Source organism: Oncorhynchus gorbuscha, linkage group LG16 (genome assembly GCF_021184085.1).
Source record: "Oncorhynchus gorbuscha isolate QuinsamMale2020 ecotype Even-year linkage group LG16, OgorEven_v1.0, whole genome shotgun sequence".
NCBI classification, from domain to species: Eukaryota; Metazoa; Chordata; class Actinopteri; order Salmoniformes; family Salmonidae; genus Oncorhynchus; species Oncorhynchus gorbuscha.
The window spans coordinates 7,722,996-7,739,036 of record NC_060188.1 but is presented as its reverse complement, the minus strand read 5'-3'; the positions used below and the strand labels follow the sequence as shown (position 1 = coordinate 7,739,036).

At 45.0% G+C, this 16,041-nt stretch overlaps 1 protein-coding gene across 4 annotated transcripts in view; it reads left to right on the top strand.

The window, feature by feature from the left end:
* cep112 (centrosomal protein 112) overlaps window positions 1-16,041 on the top strand; it is a 263,230-nt gene that overhangs the window by 106,817 nt on the left and 140,372 nt on the right. For all 4 annotated transcript variants that reach the window (XM_046306159.1, XM_046306155.1, XM_046306156.1 and 1 more), the window contains one exon: window positions 8,314-8,449. In XM_046306159.1, the coding sequence (XP_046162115.1) occupies window positions 8,314-8,449 (136 nt within the window). The remainder of the gene's footprint in view (window positions 1-8,313; window positions 8,450-16,041) is intronic.

Below are 16,041 nucleotides of genomic sequence, written 5' to 3'. Positions count from 1 at the left end.
CTACTTTAGACCAATGACACCCTGTTCCCTGCACACTGCACTACTTTAGACCAATGACACCCTGTTCCCTACACACTGCACTACTTTAGACCAATGACACCCTGTTCCCTACACACTGCACTACTTTAGACCAATGACACCCTGTTCCCTACACACTGCACTACTTTAGACCAATGACACCCTGTTCCCTACACACTGCACTACTTTAGACCAATGATACCCTGTTCCCTACACACTGCACTACATAGACACATGCACATCTCTTCCATCGTCTCTGACCCTCTCACACACTTCCCCTGTCCCCTCTCTTTCCTATCTCGTCAACACAGAGAGTGGAGGCTGGATGACAAACAGACAGTGATCAAACCAAGACAATGCCGATGACTGCAGGCCCGTCTCAGTCACACGCGCACACACACGCACACACACACACACACACACACACACACACACACACACACACACACACACACACACACACACACACACACACACACACACACACACACACACACACACACACACACACACACACACACACACACACACACACACACACACACACTAGACATGTTCTGAAGGCAGGTTTGACAGCTGCGGTGTATCATTCAGCGTGATCCTGACTTGAAGACTGCCTCTGCTCTGACAGCTCTTTATGCTGGGACTCCCTATATTGTTGACACACACACACCCCCGTACACAAAGCCCTTGTGTACTGAGCTATCACTCCAACCATCACTTCTGCTACACAACCATTAAAGGTTTGAACTGACAAGTGATGGACAGCAGAGTGTTTTACGGTGAACAAAATCAATCATATTACAGAGAAAATAACTCCTTGTATGTTTATGTGTGTGTGTGTGTGTGTGTGTGTGTGTGTGTGTGTGTGTGTGTGTGTGTGTGTGTGTGTGTGTGTGTGTGTGTGTGTGTGTGTGTGTGTGTGTGTGTGTGTGTGTGTGTGTGTGTGTGTGTGTGTGTGTGTGTGTGTCCGTGTCCGTGCGCATGTGTGTTAATGTATCAAATCAAATTATTTGTCACATGCGCCGAATACAACAACTGTAGACTTTACCGTGAAATGTTTACTTACAAGCCCTTAACCAACAGTGCAGTTCAAGAAGAGTTAAGAAAATATTTACCAAGTAGACTAAAATAAAAAGTAACACAATAAGAATATAAATAAGGAGGCTATATACAGGGGGCACCGGTACCGAGTCAATGTACTGGGGTACAGGCTAGTTGAGGTAATCTGTACATGTAGGTGGGGGTGAAGTGACTATTCATAGACAATAAACAGTGAGTGTACAAAGGGGTGGGGGGTCATGTAAATTGTCCGGTGGCGATTTTATGAATTGTTCAGCAGTCTTATGGCTTGGGGGTAGAAGCTGTTAAGGAGCCTTTTGGTCCTAGACTTGGGGCTCTGGTACCATTTGCCTTGCGGTAGCAGAGAAAACTTGGGTGACTGGAGTCTGACAATTTTATGAGCTTACATCTGACACCACCTATTATATAGGATGGATGGCTGGAAGCTTGGCCCCAGTGATGTATTGGGCCTTTCGCACAACCCTCTGTAGTGCCTTACGGTCAGATGCCGAGCAGTTGCCATACCTGGACGGTGATGCAACCGGTCAGGATGCTCTCGATGATGCAGCTTTTAGAAACTTTTGAGAATCTGGGGACCCATGCCAAATCCTTTCTGTCTTCTGAGGGGGAAAAGGTTTTGTCGTGCCCTCTTCACGACTGTCTTGGTATGTTGGGACCATGATAGTTTGTTGGTGATGTGGACACCAAGGAACTTGAAACTCTCGACCCGCTCCACTACAGCCCACTAATGTTAATGGGGGCCTGTTCGGTCCACCTTTTCCTGTAATCAAATCAAATCAAAATCAATTGATTTATATAGCCCTTCGTACATCAGCTGATATCTCAAAGTGCTGTACAGAAACCCAGCCTAAAACCCCAAACAGCAAGCAATGCAGGTGTAGAAGCACGGTGGCTAGGAAAAACTCCCTAGAAAGGCCAAAACCTAGGAAGAAACCTAGAGAGGAACCAGGCTATGTGGGGTGGCCAGTCCTCTTCTGGCTGTGCCGGGGGGAGATTATAACAGAACATGGCCAAGATGTTCAAATGTTCATAAATGACCAGCATGGTCGAATAATAATAAGGCAGAACAGTTGAAACTGGAGCAGCAGCACAGTCAGGTGGACTGGGGACAGCAAGGAGTCATCATGTCAGGTAGTCCTGGGGCACGGTCCTAGGGCTCAGGTCCTCCGAGAGAGAGAAAGAAAGAGAGAATTAGAGAGAGCATATGTGGGGTGGCCAGTCCTCTTCTGGCTGTGCCGGGTGGAGATTATAACAGAACATGGCCAAGATGTTCAAATGTTCATAAATGACCAGCATGGTTGAATAATAGTAAGGCAGAACAGTTGAAACTGGAGCAGCAGCATGGCCAGGTGGACTGGGGACAGCAAGGAGTCCTCATGTCAGATAGTCCTGGGGCATGGTCCTAGGGCTCAGGTCCTCCGAGAGAGAGAGAAAGAAAGAGAGAAGGAGAGAATTAGAGAACACACACTTAGATTCACACAGGACACCAAATAGGACAGGAGAGGTACTCCAGATATAACAAACTGACCCTAGCCCCCCGACACAAACTACTGCAGCATAAATACTGGAGGCTGAGACAGGAGGGGTCAGGAGACACTGTGGCCCCATCCGAGGACACCCCCGGACAGGGCCAAACAGGAAGGATATAACCCCACCCACTTTGCCAAAGCACAGCCCCCACACCACTAGAGGGATATCTTCAACCACCAACTTACCATCCTGAGACAAGGCTGAGTATAGCCCACAAAGATCTCTGCCACGGCACAACCCAAGGGGGGGCGCCAACCCAGACAGGATGACCACAACAGTGAATCAACCCACTCAGGTGACGCACCCCCTCCAGGGACGGCATGAGAGAGCCCCAGTAAGCCAGTGACTCAGCCCCCGTAATAGGGTTAGAGGCAGAGAATCCCAGTGGAAAGAGGGGAACCGGCCAGGCAGAGACAGCAAGGGCGGTTCGTTGCTCCAGAGCCTTTCCATTCACCTTCCCACTCCTGGGCCAGACTACACTCAATCATATGACCCACTGAAGAGATGAGTCTTCAGTAAAGACTTAAAGGTTGAGACCGAGTTTGCATCTCTGACATGGGTAGGCAGACCGTTCCATAAAAATGGAGCTCTATAGGAGAAAGCCCTGCCTCCAGCTGTTTGCTTAGAAATTCTAGGGACAATTAGGAGGCCTGCGTCTTGTGACCGTAGCGTACGTGTAGGTATGTACGGCAGGACCAAATCAGAGAGATGGGTAGGAGCAAGCCCATGTAATGCTTTGTAGGTTAGCAGTAAAACCTTGAAATCAGCCCTTGCTTTGACAGGAAGCCAGTGTAGAGAGGCTAGCACTGGAGTAATATGATCAAATTTTGGGGTTCTAGTCAGGATTCTAGCAGCCGTATTTAGCACTAACTGAAGTTTATTTAGTGCTTTATCCGGGTAGCCGGAAAGTAGAGCATTGCAGTAGTCTAACCTAGAAGTGACAAAAGCATGGATTAATTTTTCTGCATCATTTTTGGACAGAAAGTTTCTGATTTTTGCAATGTTACGTAGATGGAAAAAAGCTGTCCTTGAAATGGTCTTGATATGTTCTTCAAAAGAGAGATCAGGGTCCAGAGTAACGCCGAGGTCCTTCACAGTTTTATTTGAGATGACTGTACAACCATTAAGATTAACTGTCAGATTCAACAGAAGATCTCTTTGTTTCTTGGGACCTAGAACAAGCATCTCTGTTTTGTCCGAGTTTAATAGTAGAAAGTTTGCAGCCATCCACTTCCTTATGTCTGAAACACATGCTTCTAGCAAGGGCAATTTTGGGGCTTCACCATGTTTCATTGAAATGTACAGCTGTGTGTCATCTGCATAGCAGTGAAAGTTAACATTATGTTTTCGAATAACATCCCCAAGAGGTAAAATATATAGTGAAAACAATAGTGGTCCTAAAACGGAACCTTGAGGAACACCGAAATTTACAGTTGATTTGTCAGAGGACAAACCATTCACAGAGACAAACTGATATCTTTCCGACAGATAAGATCTAAACCAGGCCAGAACATGTCCGTGTAGACCAATTTGGGTTTCCAATCTCTCCAAAAGAATGTGGTGATCGATGGTATCAAAAGCAGCACTAAGGTCTAGGAGCACGAGGACAGATGCAGAGCCTCGGTCCGACACCATTAAAATGTCATTTACCACCTTCACAAGTGCCGTCTCAGTGCTATGATGGGGTCTAAAACCAGACTGAAGTATTTCGTATACATTGTTTGTCTTCGGGAAGGCAGTGAGTTGCTGCGCAACAGCCTTCTCTAAAAATTTTGAGAGGAATGGAAGATTCGATATAGGCTGATAGTTTTTTATATTTTCTGGGTCAAGGTTTGGCTTTTTCAAGAGAGGCTTTATTACTGCCACTTTTAGTGAGTTTGGTACACATCCGGTGGATAGAGAGCCGTTTATTATGTTCAACATAGGAGGGCCAAGCACAGGAAGCAGCTCTTTCAGTAGTTTAGTTGGAATAGGGTCCAGTATGCAGCTTGAAGGTTTAGAGGCCATGATTATTTTCATCATTGTGTCAAGAGATATAGTACTAAAACACTTGAGCGTCTCTCTTGATCCTAGGTCCTGGCAGAGTTGTGCAGACTCAGGACAACTGAGGTTTGAAGGAATACGCAGATTTAACGAGGAGTCCGTAATTTGCTTTCTAATAATCATAATCTTTTCCTCAAAGAAGTTCATAAATTTATCACTGCTAAAGTGAAAGTCATCCTCTCTTGGGGAATGCTGCTTTTTAGTTAGCTTTGCGACAGTATCAAAAAGGAATTTCTGATTGTTCTTATTTTCCTCAATTAAGTTAGAAAAATAGGATGATCGAGCAGCAGTAAGGGCTCTTCGGTACTGCACGGTACTGTCTTTCCAAGCTAGTCGGAAGACTTCCAGTTTGGTGTGGCGCCATTTCCATTCCAATTTTCTGGAAGCTTGCTTCAGAGCTTGGGTATTTTCTGTGTACCAGGGAGCTAGTTTCTTATGAGAAATGTTTTTAGTTTTTAGGGGTGTAACTGCATCTAGGGTATTGCGCAAGGTTAAATTGAGTTCCTCAGTTAGGTGGTTAACTGATTTTTGTCCTCTGGCGTCCTTGGGTAGACAGAGGGAATCTGGAAGGACATCAAGGAATCTTTGAGTTGTGTGTGAATTTATAGCACGGCTTTTGATGTTCCTTGGTTGGGGTCTGAGCAGATTATTTGTTGCAATTGCAAACGTAATAAAATAGTGGTCCGATAGTCCAGGATTATGAGGAAAAACATTAAGATCCACAACATTTATTCCATGGGACAAAACTAGGTCCAGCGTATGACTGTGACAGTGAGTGGGTCCAGAGACATGTTGGACAAAACCCACTGAGTCGATGATGGCTCCGAAAGCCTTTTGGAGTGGGTCTGTGGACTTTTCCATGTGAATATTGTCATGTTTGTCATTTATTATCATGTCTTGTCCCTGTGCTCCCCATTCTGTTCGTTTCCCTCTGCTGGTCTTATTGGGTTCTTTCCCTCTTTCTATCCCTCTCTCTCCCCCTCCCCCTCTCACTCTCTCGCTCTCTCTTCTCTCTATCGTTCCGTTCCTGCTCCCAGCTGTTCCTATTCCCCTAATCATCATTTAGTCTTCCCACACCTGTTCCCGATCCTTTCCCCTGATTAGAGTCCCTATTTATTCCTTTGTGTTCCGTTCCTGTCCCGTCGGTTCCTTGTTTAGTATTCACCATGCTGTGATTGCGTTTCGCCCTGTCCTGTCGTGTTTTTGCTGTGATTGTGTATCGCCCTGTCCTGTCGTGTTTTTTGCCTTCATCAGATGCTGCGTGTGAGCAGGTGTCTCTGTCTACTACGGCCTGCGCCTACCCGAAGCGACCTGCAGTCTGTGGCCGCTTCTCCAGTTATTCCCCTCTACAGACTAGAGGATTTCTGTTATTCCCTGTTTGGACTTAAATAAACTCTGTTTCTGTTAAGTCGCTTTTGGGTCCTCTTTCACCTGCATGACAAATATTAAAGTCACCAAAGATTAGAATATTATCTGCTATGACTACAAGGTCCGATAGGAATTCAGGGAACTCAGTGAGGAACGCTGTATATGGCCCAGGAGGCCTGTAAACAGTAGCTATAAAAAGTGATTGAGTAGGCTGCATAGATTTCATGACTAGAAGCTCAAAAGACAAAAAAAAACATTTTGTAAATTGAAATTTGCTATCGTAAATGTTAGCAACACCTCCGCCTTTGCGGGATGCACGGGGGATATGGTCACTAGTGTAGCCAGGAGGTGAGGCCTCATTTAACACAGTAAATTCATCAGACTTAAGCCATGTTTCAGTCAGGCCAATCACATCAAGATTATGATCAGTGATTAGTTCATTGACTATAATTGCCTTTGAAGTAAGGGATCTAACATTAAGTAGCCCTATTTTGAGATGTGAGGTATCATGATCTCTTTCAGTAATGACAGGAATGGAGGTGGTCTTTATCCTAGTGAGATTGCTAAGGCGAACACCGCCATGTTTAGTTTTGCCCAACCTAGGTCGAGGCACAGACACGGTCTCAATGGGGATAGCTGAGCTGACTACACTGACTGTGCTAGTGGCAGACTCCACTATGCTGGCAACCTATTTCATTGTGGAGCTAGAGGAGTTAGAGCCCTGTCTATGTTGGTAGATAAGCTGAGAGCACCCCTCCAGCTAGGATGGAGTCCGTCACTCCTCAGCAGGTCAGGCTTGGTCCTGTTTGTGGGTGAGTCCCAGAAAGAGGGCCAATTATCTACAAATTCTATCTTTTGGGAGGGGCAGAAAACAGTTTTCAACCAGCGATTGAGTTGTGAGACTCTGCTGTAGAGCTCATCACTCCCCCTAACTGGGAGGGGGCCAGAGACAATTACTCTATGCCGACACATCTTTCTAGCTGATATGCTAGAAAGTGATCAGCTCCTTTGTCTTGCTCACATTGAGGGGAAGGTTGTTGAACTGCCAGTTCTCTGACCTTCCTATAGGCCGTCTCATCGATGTCGGTGATCAGGCCTACCACGGTTGTGTCATCAGCAAGCTTAATGATGGTGTTGGAGTCATGTTTGGCCACACAGTCGTGGGTGACCAGGGAATACAGGAGGGGACTAAGTACACACCCCTGAGGGGACCCAGTGTTAAAGATCAGCATGGCAGACGTGTTGTTGCCTACTCTTAACACCTGAGGGCGGCCCGTCAGGAAGTCCAGGATCCAGTTGCAGAGGGAGGTGTTTAGTCCCAGAGTCCTTAGCTTAGTGATGAGCTTCTTGGGCACTATGGTGTTGAACGCTTAGCTGTAGTCAATGAACAGCATTCTCACATAGGTGTTCCTTTTGTTCAGGTGAGAAAGGGCAGTGTGGAGTGTGGAGTGTGATTGAGATTGCGTCATCTGTGGAACTGTTGGGGCGGTATACAAATTGGAGTGGGTCTAGGGTATCCGGGAGGATGCTGTTGATGTGAGCCATGACCAGCCTTTCAAAGCACTTCATGGCTACCGACGTGAGTGCCACGGGGCGGTGATCACATCAAATGTATTTATATAGACCTTCTTACATCAGCTGATATCTCAAAGTGCTATACAGAAACCCAGCCTAAAACCCCAAACAGCAAGCAATGCAGGTGTAGAAGCACGGTTGCTAGGAAAAACTCCATAGAAAGGCCAAAACCTAGGAAGAAACCTAGAGAGGAACCAGGCTATGAGGGGTGGCCAGTCCTCTTCTGGCTGTGCCAGGTGGTGATTATAACAGAACATGGCCAAGATGTTCCAATGTTCATAAATGACCAGCAGGGTCAAATAATACAAGTCACAGTCGTTGTCAATGGTGCAACAAGTCAGCACCTCAGAAGTAGATGTCAGTTGGCTTTTCATAGCCGATCATTAAGAGTATCTCTACAGCTCCTGCTGTTTCTAGAGAGTTGAAAACAGCAGGTCTGGGACAGGTAGCACGTCCAGTGACCAGGTCAGGATTCCATAGCCGCAGGCAGAACAGTTGAAACTGGAGGACTACGCCAGGTAGTCCTGAGGCATGGTTCTAGGACTCAGGTCCTCTGAAAGAAAGAAAGAAAGAAAGAAAGAAAGAATTAGAGCGAGCATACTTACGTAATCATTTAGGCAGGGTACCTTCACTTCCTTGGGCACAGGGACTATGGAGGTCCGCTTGTTGATGTGTTAATGTGTGTATGTGTTTCAGGGAGAAGGAGGAGCAGCTGGGACGTGAGAGGGAGTGTCAGCGGCAGCATACCCAGGAGGCAGAGAATGCTCTGGAACACTTTAAGAAGCAAGTAGAGATCAGCTCAGAGAAGACCTACGCTAACATGAAACTACAGGTAACATGCTGATAATGCCACATGAAATAACAGGTAACATACTGATAATACTACATGAAACTACAGGTAACATGCTGATAATACTACATGAAACTACAGGTAACATGCTGATAATACTACATGAAACTACAGGTAACATGCTGATAATACTACATGAAACTACAGGTAACATGCTGATAATACTACATGAAACATACTGATAATACTACATGAAACTACAGGTAACATGCTGATAATACTACATGAAACTACAGGTAACATGCTGATAATACTACATGAAACATACTGATAATACTACATGAAACTACAGGTAACATGCTGATAATACTACATGAAACTACAGGTAACATGCTGATAATACTACATGAAACATACTGATAATACTACATGAAACTACAGGTAACATGCTGATAATACTACATGATAAAACTACAGGTAACATGCTGATAATACTACATGAAACATACTGATAATACTACATGAAACTACAGGTAACATGATAATATACATGAAACTGATAATACTACATGAAACTACAGGTAACATGCTGATAATACTACATGAAACTACAGGTAACATGCTGATAATACTACATGAAACATACTGATAATACTACATGAAACTAAGATTCCAAGAACACAGGATGAGATGTTACTATCCTTTGTGCAAGCACTTCCAAGAGTTAATGAACAGTGAGCGTGGTGAAATTTGGGGAGCGCATCGTCAGTAGTGTACCTTTGGTTCCTAGGGTGTTTCGGCCTTTCACACTATACACCCTCCTCACAGGCGGCCAGCGACAGGGTGATCAATCCTACGCTTGCGTCCCATTCCCAATTAGTCATAGGAGTTGCCTTGTTGTTGATAGCAAACATCCCATGGGACTATGCATGGCAGGGGCGTCCTCCTCCCTGAGTCAATCATTGTTGACCGCATACCTCCTGGCCCTCTCACTTCGGGGCCCAGCTGGGGTCTTTCCTCTTCATCCAGAGCCACTGACTGCTGCCTTCTGCCGCCTCTGATACAGCTTTGATTGCCGAACGCTGGCTCTGGCCCTTAATTCCCAGGTCTCTAAGCAGTCTGGTTGTAGATGTTGCCACAAAACCTCTGCAGCCCACCTCCACTGGTCGGACTTCTGTGTTCCAGCCATGATGCCGTGCTTCGGCAGCTAGATCAGCATAGCGCAGATGTTTTCGCTCATAAGCCTCATCTATTGAGTTTTCCCAGGGTACTGTGAGCTCAATGATGAAGACCTTATTGAGTGAACGGGACCAGAGCACCATGTCAGGTCTTAGGGTGGTGGTTGCGATCTCCGGAGGAAACACAAGTTGCCGGCCAATGTCAGCTAGCATTTTCCAGTCGCGGGCCAAGCGCAGCTGGTCTCGCTCTAATGGTGTAGAGCCGCTCTTCGGTGGTTTAGCCCCTTCGCGGACAAAGTTTGTCCGTAAGGAGTGTGATGCTGCTGTGGGTGGTAGGGAGTTGGTGGCAGCTCGCTTGTCCTCCAGGGCGGACGCAAGGTTTTTAAGGACTTGGTTGTGACGCCAAGTGTAGCGTCCTTGGGCGAGGCTTGTTTTACAGCCTGTGAGAATGTGCCTGAGGTTGGCTGGCATGGAACAGAGGGCACAGTCCGGATCTTCACCATACCATTGGTGAAGATTAACTGGTGTTGGAAGGACGTCATATGTTGCTCTGATGGAAAAGCTCAACCGCCTCGCTTCCATGGCCCACAGATCCTTCCAGCTGATCTTCCTCTTCTCCACACTGTCCCATCGAGTCCACTGTCCCTGTTTGGCAAGAGAGACTGCCTTGGCCCACCTTGCAGCCTCCTCCTGATGGCGTACTTCCTGCACTACCATCTTCCGCCGCTCTGGTGCAGTGGCCTTACTCCAAGCAGCACGGCTAGTTAGCCCAAGGCCTCCTCTCCCTTGCTGAACATGACCCACAATGTCAGCATGTCTGAGGGCTGCTGTTGCCTCCTGGACTGCTTTTCCTGGCCTCCATTTGCGCCCAGTTGCCAAGGTCGGCGCGTTGTTGCTCACCACTGGGTCTCGAGATTCATTCAGTGTCATTTGGAGCCTGGTTTTTGCACACTTGAATTCCTCTGTTAGACTGGTGAGGGGCAGCTTGAGGACACCATCTCCATAGAGGCCTATGGTGGTAAGGCATCGTGGAACTCCAAGCCACTTCTTTAAGTAGCCTGTGACTCCTCTTTCCATCTTCTCCACTGTTGAGATTGGAACCTCATACAGTGCTAAGGGCCACAACACCCGGGGTAGGAGTCCAAACTGCAGACACCAGGCCTTTAACTTTCCAGGTAGCTGGGTGTTGTCGATGGACTGTAGGCTACTACTGATGTCTTTGCGCAGCTGTTGCACCTGGTCTTTGTCCTTCAGGCTTGCATCATACCACCTTCCAAGGCTTTTTACCGGCTGCTCAGACACTGTTGGGATTTGGTCATCTCCGATGAAGAATTTCAGGTCAGAGAGTACTCCCTTCACAATCGAGATGCTGCGTGACTTGGATGGTTTAATCTTCATACGGGCCCAACTGATGTTCTCCTCAAGTTTTCTGAGCAGTCTCCTGGTGCATGGGACAGTGGTGGTCAATGTTGTAATGTCGTCCATGTAGGCTCTGAGTGGAGGGAGGCGGAAACCAGAGTCGACTCGCTGTCCACCAGCAACCCATTTTGAGGATCTGATGATAACCTCCATTGCCATTGTGAATGCCAACGGAGAAATGGTACATCCCGCCATTATACCTACATTCAGGCACTGCCATGAGGTGGTGAACTCTGAGGTGGTGAAGCAGAACTGCAGATCCTGGAAGTACGACTTCACCAGGTTTGTGATGGTGTCCGGTATGTGGAAAAATCTGAAGGCAGACCACAGGAGTTCATGGGGCACAGAGCCAAATGCATTGGCGAGGTCGAGGAAGACTACATGGAGGTCCCTTTTCTCCACCTTGGCCATTTGGATCTGATGCCAGATCATGCTGGAATGTTCCAAGCAGCCAGAGAACCCTGATATTCCTGCCTTCTGTACAGATGCATCGACGTACGTATTCCTTTGTAGGTACTCAGCCATCCTCTGGGCAATGACCCTAAAGAAGATTTTTCCCTCGACATTCAGTAAGGAGATTGGGCGGAATTGGCTGATGTTCACTGCATCCTTCTCCTTAGGGATCAGGACCCCGCCTGCCCTACGCCACACTTTGGGTATTATCTTCTTCTGCCAAGCTGTTCTCATAAGCCTCCAGAGGAACCTCAGGACGTCTGGTGTGTTCTTATACACTTTGTACGGGACTCCATTTGGCCCCGGGCCTGATGCTGTTCTTGCCCGTCGAACTGTGTCTTCCACCTCTTTCCATGTCGGAGGGCTGGTCTCAATATGATGTTCCGGGGTTCAATGGGTGGGATATCTGATGGGATGGCCAGATGTTCATGTCGCTTTGAGTCAACGTTTGTTATTCTCAAGTGCTCCTCTAGGTCTTTCTTTGTTGTTTTTAGAGCTCCACTTTTTCCTTTTGTGAAGAGACTTTTAAGGAACTTGAAGGGATCTTTATAGAATCGAGTTCTAGTTTGTTCTTTTTTCCTTCTGCGTTTCCGTAGGTTCTCTGCTCTACGGAGGGATGCCAACCGGGTTTTGATGTCAGCTTGAAGTGCCTCTATGCCCTCCTTTTCCACTTCCGAGGCCTTCTTCCACTGTTTCTTAAGCTGCCGCCTTTCTTGAACGAGGCGCTTGATTTCTTGTTGCCTTCTGGAAACTGGTGGGGTTGGAACCTTTCTCCCGCCTTTTGCCTCTTCCACTCCAAATCTTTCTGTCCCGTACTCATAGATGATGTCCCCATCCTCTCCAACTTCTTCTCCACTGTGCCTCGAAGTTTCTCGAGGGTCAAGGTAAGGTCAGTATTCACTGTTTCCCACAACTTCTTGTCACTGGCGCCAGGCCACTTCACATACGGTCTGTGCCCTGGTAGTCTCCTCTCGACTGCAGGTCTGGGAGGCTGGGTGAGTTCCACTCCTGTTGTTGGTTCCACCTCAGTTGCTACTTCGGTGCTTGAGTTTACGTCCTCCATGACAGTGGTACTGATGCACTGCAAACTATGGTTTGCGTCCAGTTGCTGTGCTTCATTCGACTGATTTGATCGCTTTCGCAGAAAGTAATCAATGCGAGTTCTCTGTCTCTCTTTACCCAAACACCCCTTCTTCCCCTGGTGGATCCTCAACCCATGGTGTGATGTAACTTTCCTCCAACCACAGACACATACCTGCATCTGTTTATGGCCCACTGTTGCAGCAGAACTTGTGACAGTTGCTGTGGTAACATGCTGACAGGTAACATGCTGATAATACTACATGAAACATACTGATAATACTACATGAAACATACTGATAATACTACATGAAACATACTGATAATACTACATGAAACTACAGGTAACATACTGATAATACTACATGAAACATACTGATAATACTACATGAAACATACTGATAATACTACATGAAACATACTGATAATACTACATGAAACTACAGGTAACATGCTGATAATACTACATGAAACTACAGGTAACATGCTGATAATACTACATGAAACTACAGGTAACATGCTGATAATACTACATGAAACATACTGATAATACTACATGAAACTACAGGTAACATGCTGATAATACTACATGAAACTACAGGTAACATGCTGATAATACTACATGAAACATACTGATAATACTACATGAAACTACAGGTAACATGCTGATAATACTACATGAAACTACAGGTAACATGCTGATAATACTACATGAAACATACTGATAATACTACATGAAACTACAGGTAACATGCTGATAATACTACATGAAACATACTGATAATACTACATGAAACATACTGATAATACTACATGAAACATACTGATAATACTACATGAAACTACAGGTAACATACTGATAATACTACATGAAACTACAGGTAACATGCTGATAATACTACATGAAACATACTGATAATACTACATGAAACTACAGGTAACATGCTGATAATACTACATGAAACTACAGGTAACATGCTGATAATACTACATGAAACATACTGATAATACTACATGAACTGATAAACTACAGGTAACATGCTGATAATACTACATGAAACTACAGGTAACATGCTGATAATACTACATGAAACATACTGATAATACTACATGAAACTACAGGTAACATGCTGATAATACTACATGAAACTGAAACAGGTAACATGCTGATAATACTACATGAAACTACAGGTAACATGCTGATAATACTACATGAAACTACAGGTAACATGCTGATAATACTACATGAAACTACAGGTAACATGCTGATAATACTACATGAAACATACTGATAATACTACATGAAACTACAGGTAACATGCTGATAATACTACATGAAACTACAGGTAACATGCTGATAATACTACATGAAACTACAGGTAACATGCTGATAATACTACATGAAACTACAGGTAACATGCTGATAATACTACATGAAACTACAGGTAACATGCTGATAATACTACATGAAACATACTGATAATACTACATGAAACTACAGGTAACATGCTGATAATACTACATGAAACTACAGGTAACATGCTGATAATACTACATGAAACATACTGATAATACTACATGAAACTACAGGTAACATGCTGATAATACTACATGAAACTACAGGTAACATGCTGATAATACTACATGAAACTACAGGTAACATGCTGATAATACTACATGAAACTACAGGTAACATGCTGATAATACTACATGAAACTACAGGTAACATGCTGATAATACTACATGAAACTACAGGTAACATGCTGATAATACTACATGAAACATACTGATAATACTACATGAAACATGCTGATAATACTACATGAAACATACTGATAATACTACATGAAACTACAGGTAACATGCTGATAATACTACATGAAACTACAGGTAACATGCTGATAATACTACATGAAACTACAGGTAACATGCTGATAATACTACATGAAACTACAGGTAACATACTGATACTACTACATGAAACATACTGATAATACTACATGAAACTACAGGTAACATGCTGATAATACTACATGAAACATACTGATAATACTACATGAAACTACAGGTAACATGCTGATAATACTACATGAAACTACAGGTAACATGCTGATAATGAAACTACAGGTAACATACTGATAATACTACATCAAACTACAAGTAACATACTGATAATACTACATGAAACTACAGGTAAAATACTGATACTACTACATGAAACATACTGATACGACTAAAAAAGAAACGTCCTCTCACTGTCAACTGTGTTTATTTTCAGCAAACTTAACATGTGTAAATATTTGTATGAACATAACAAGATTCAACAATTGAGACATAAACTGAACAAGTTCTACAGACATGTGACTAACAGAAATGGAATAATGTGTCCCTGAACAAATGGGGTTCAAAAGTAACAGTATCTGGTGTGGCCATCAGCTGCATTAAGTACTGCAGTGCATCTCCTCCTCATGGACTGCACCAGATTTGCCAACTCTTGCTGTGAGATGTTACCTCACTCTTCCACCAAGGCTCCTGCAAGTTCCCGGACATTTCCGGGGGGAATGGCCCTAGCCATCCAACAGGTCCGAGACGTGGTAAATGGGATTGAGATCCGGGCTCTTCGCTGGCCATGGCAGAACACTGACATTCCTGTCTTGCAGGAAATCACGCACAGAATGAGCAGTATGACTGGTGGCATTGTCATGCTGGATGAGCCTGCAGGAAGGTTACCACATGAGGGAGGAGGATGTCTTCCCTGTAACGCACAGCGTTGAGATTGCCTGCAATGACAACAAGCTCAGTCCGATGATGCTGTGACACACTGCCCCAGACCATGACTGACCCTCCACCTCCACCTCCCGCTCCAGAGTACAGGCCTCGGTGTAACGCTCATTCCTTTGACGATAAACGCAAATCCGACCATCACCCCTGGTGAGACAAAACCGCGACTCGTTAGTGAAGAGCACTTTTTGCCAGTCCTATCTGGTCCAGTGACAGTGGGTTTGTGCCCATAGTCCTGAGTTTTTGTAACTGTCACCTTAATTGCCTACCGTCTGTAAGCTGTTAGTGTCTTAACGACCATTCCACAGGTGCATGTTCATTAATTGTTTATGGTTCATTGAACAAGCATGGGAAACAGTGTTTAAACCCTTTACAATGAAGATATGTGAAGTTATTTGGATTTTTACGAATTATCTTTGAAAGACAGGGTCCTGAAGTGTCCTTCCAGATATCTGTTTAGTGCAGTGTCCTTCCAGTTGTCTGTTTAGTGCCGTGTCCTTCCAGTAGTCTGTTTAGTGCAGTGTCCTTCCAGTTGTCTGTTTAGTGTGCAGTGTCCTTCCAGTTGTCTGTTTAGTGCAGTGTCCTTCCAGTTGTCTGTTTAGTGCAGTGTCCTTCCAGTTGTCTGTTTAGTGCAGTGTCCTTCCAGTTGTCTGTTTAGTGCAGTGTCCTTCCAGATGTCTGTTTAGTGCAGTGTCCTTCCAGTTGTCTGTTTAGTGCAGTGTC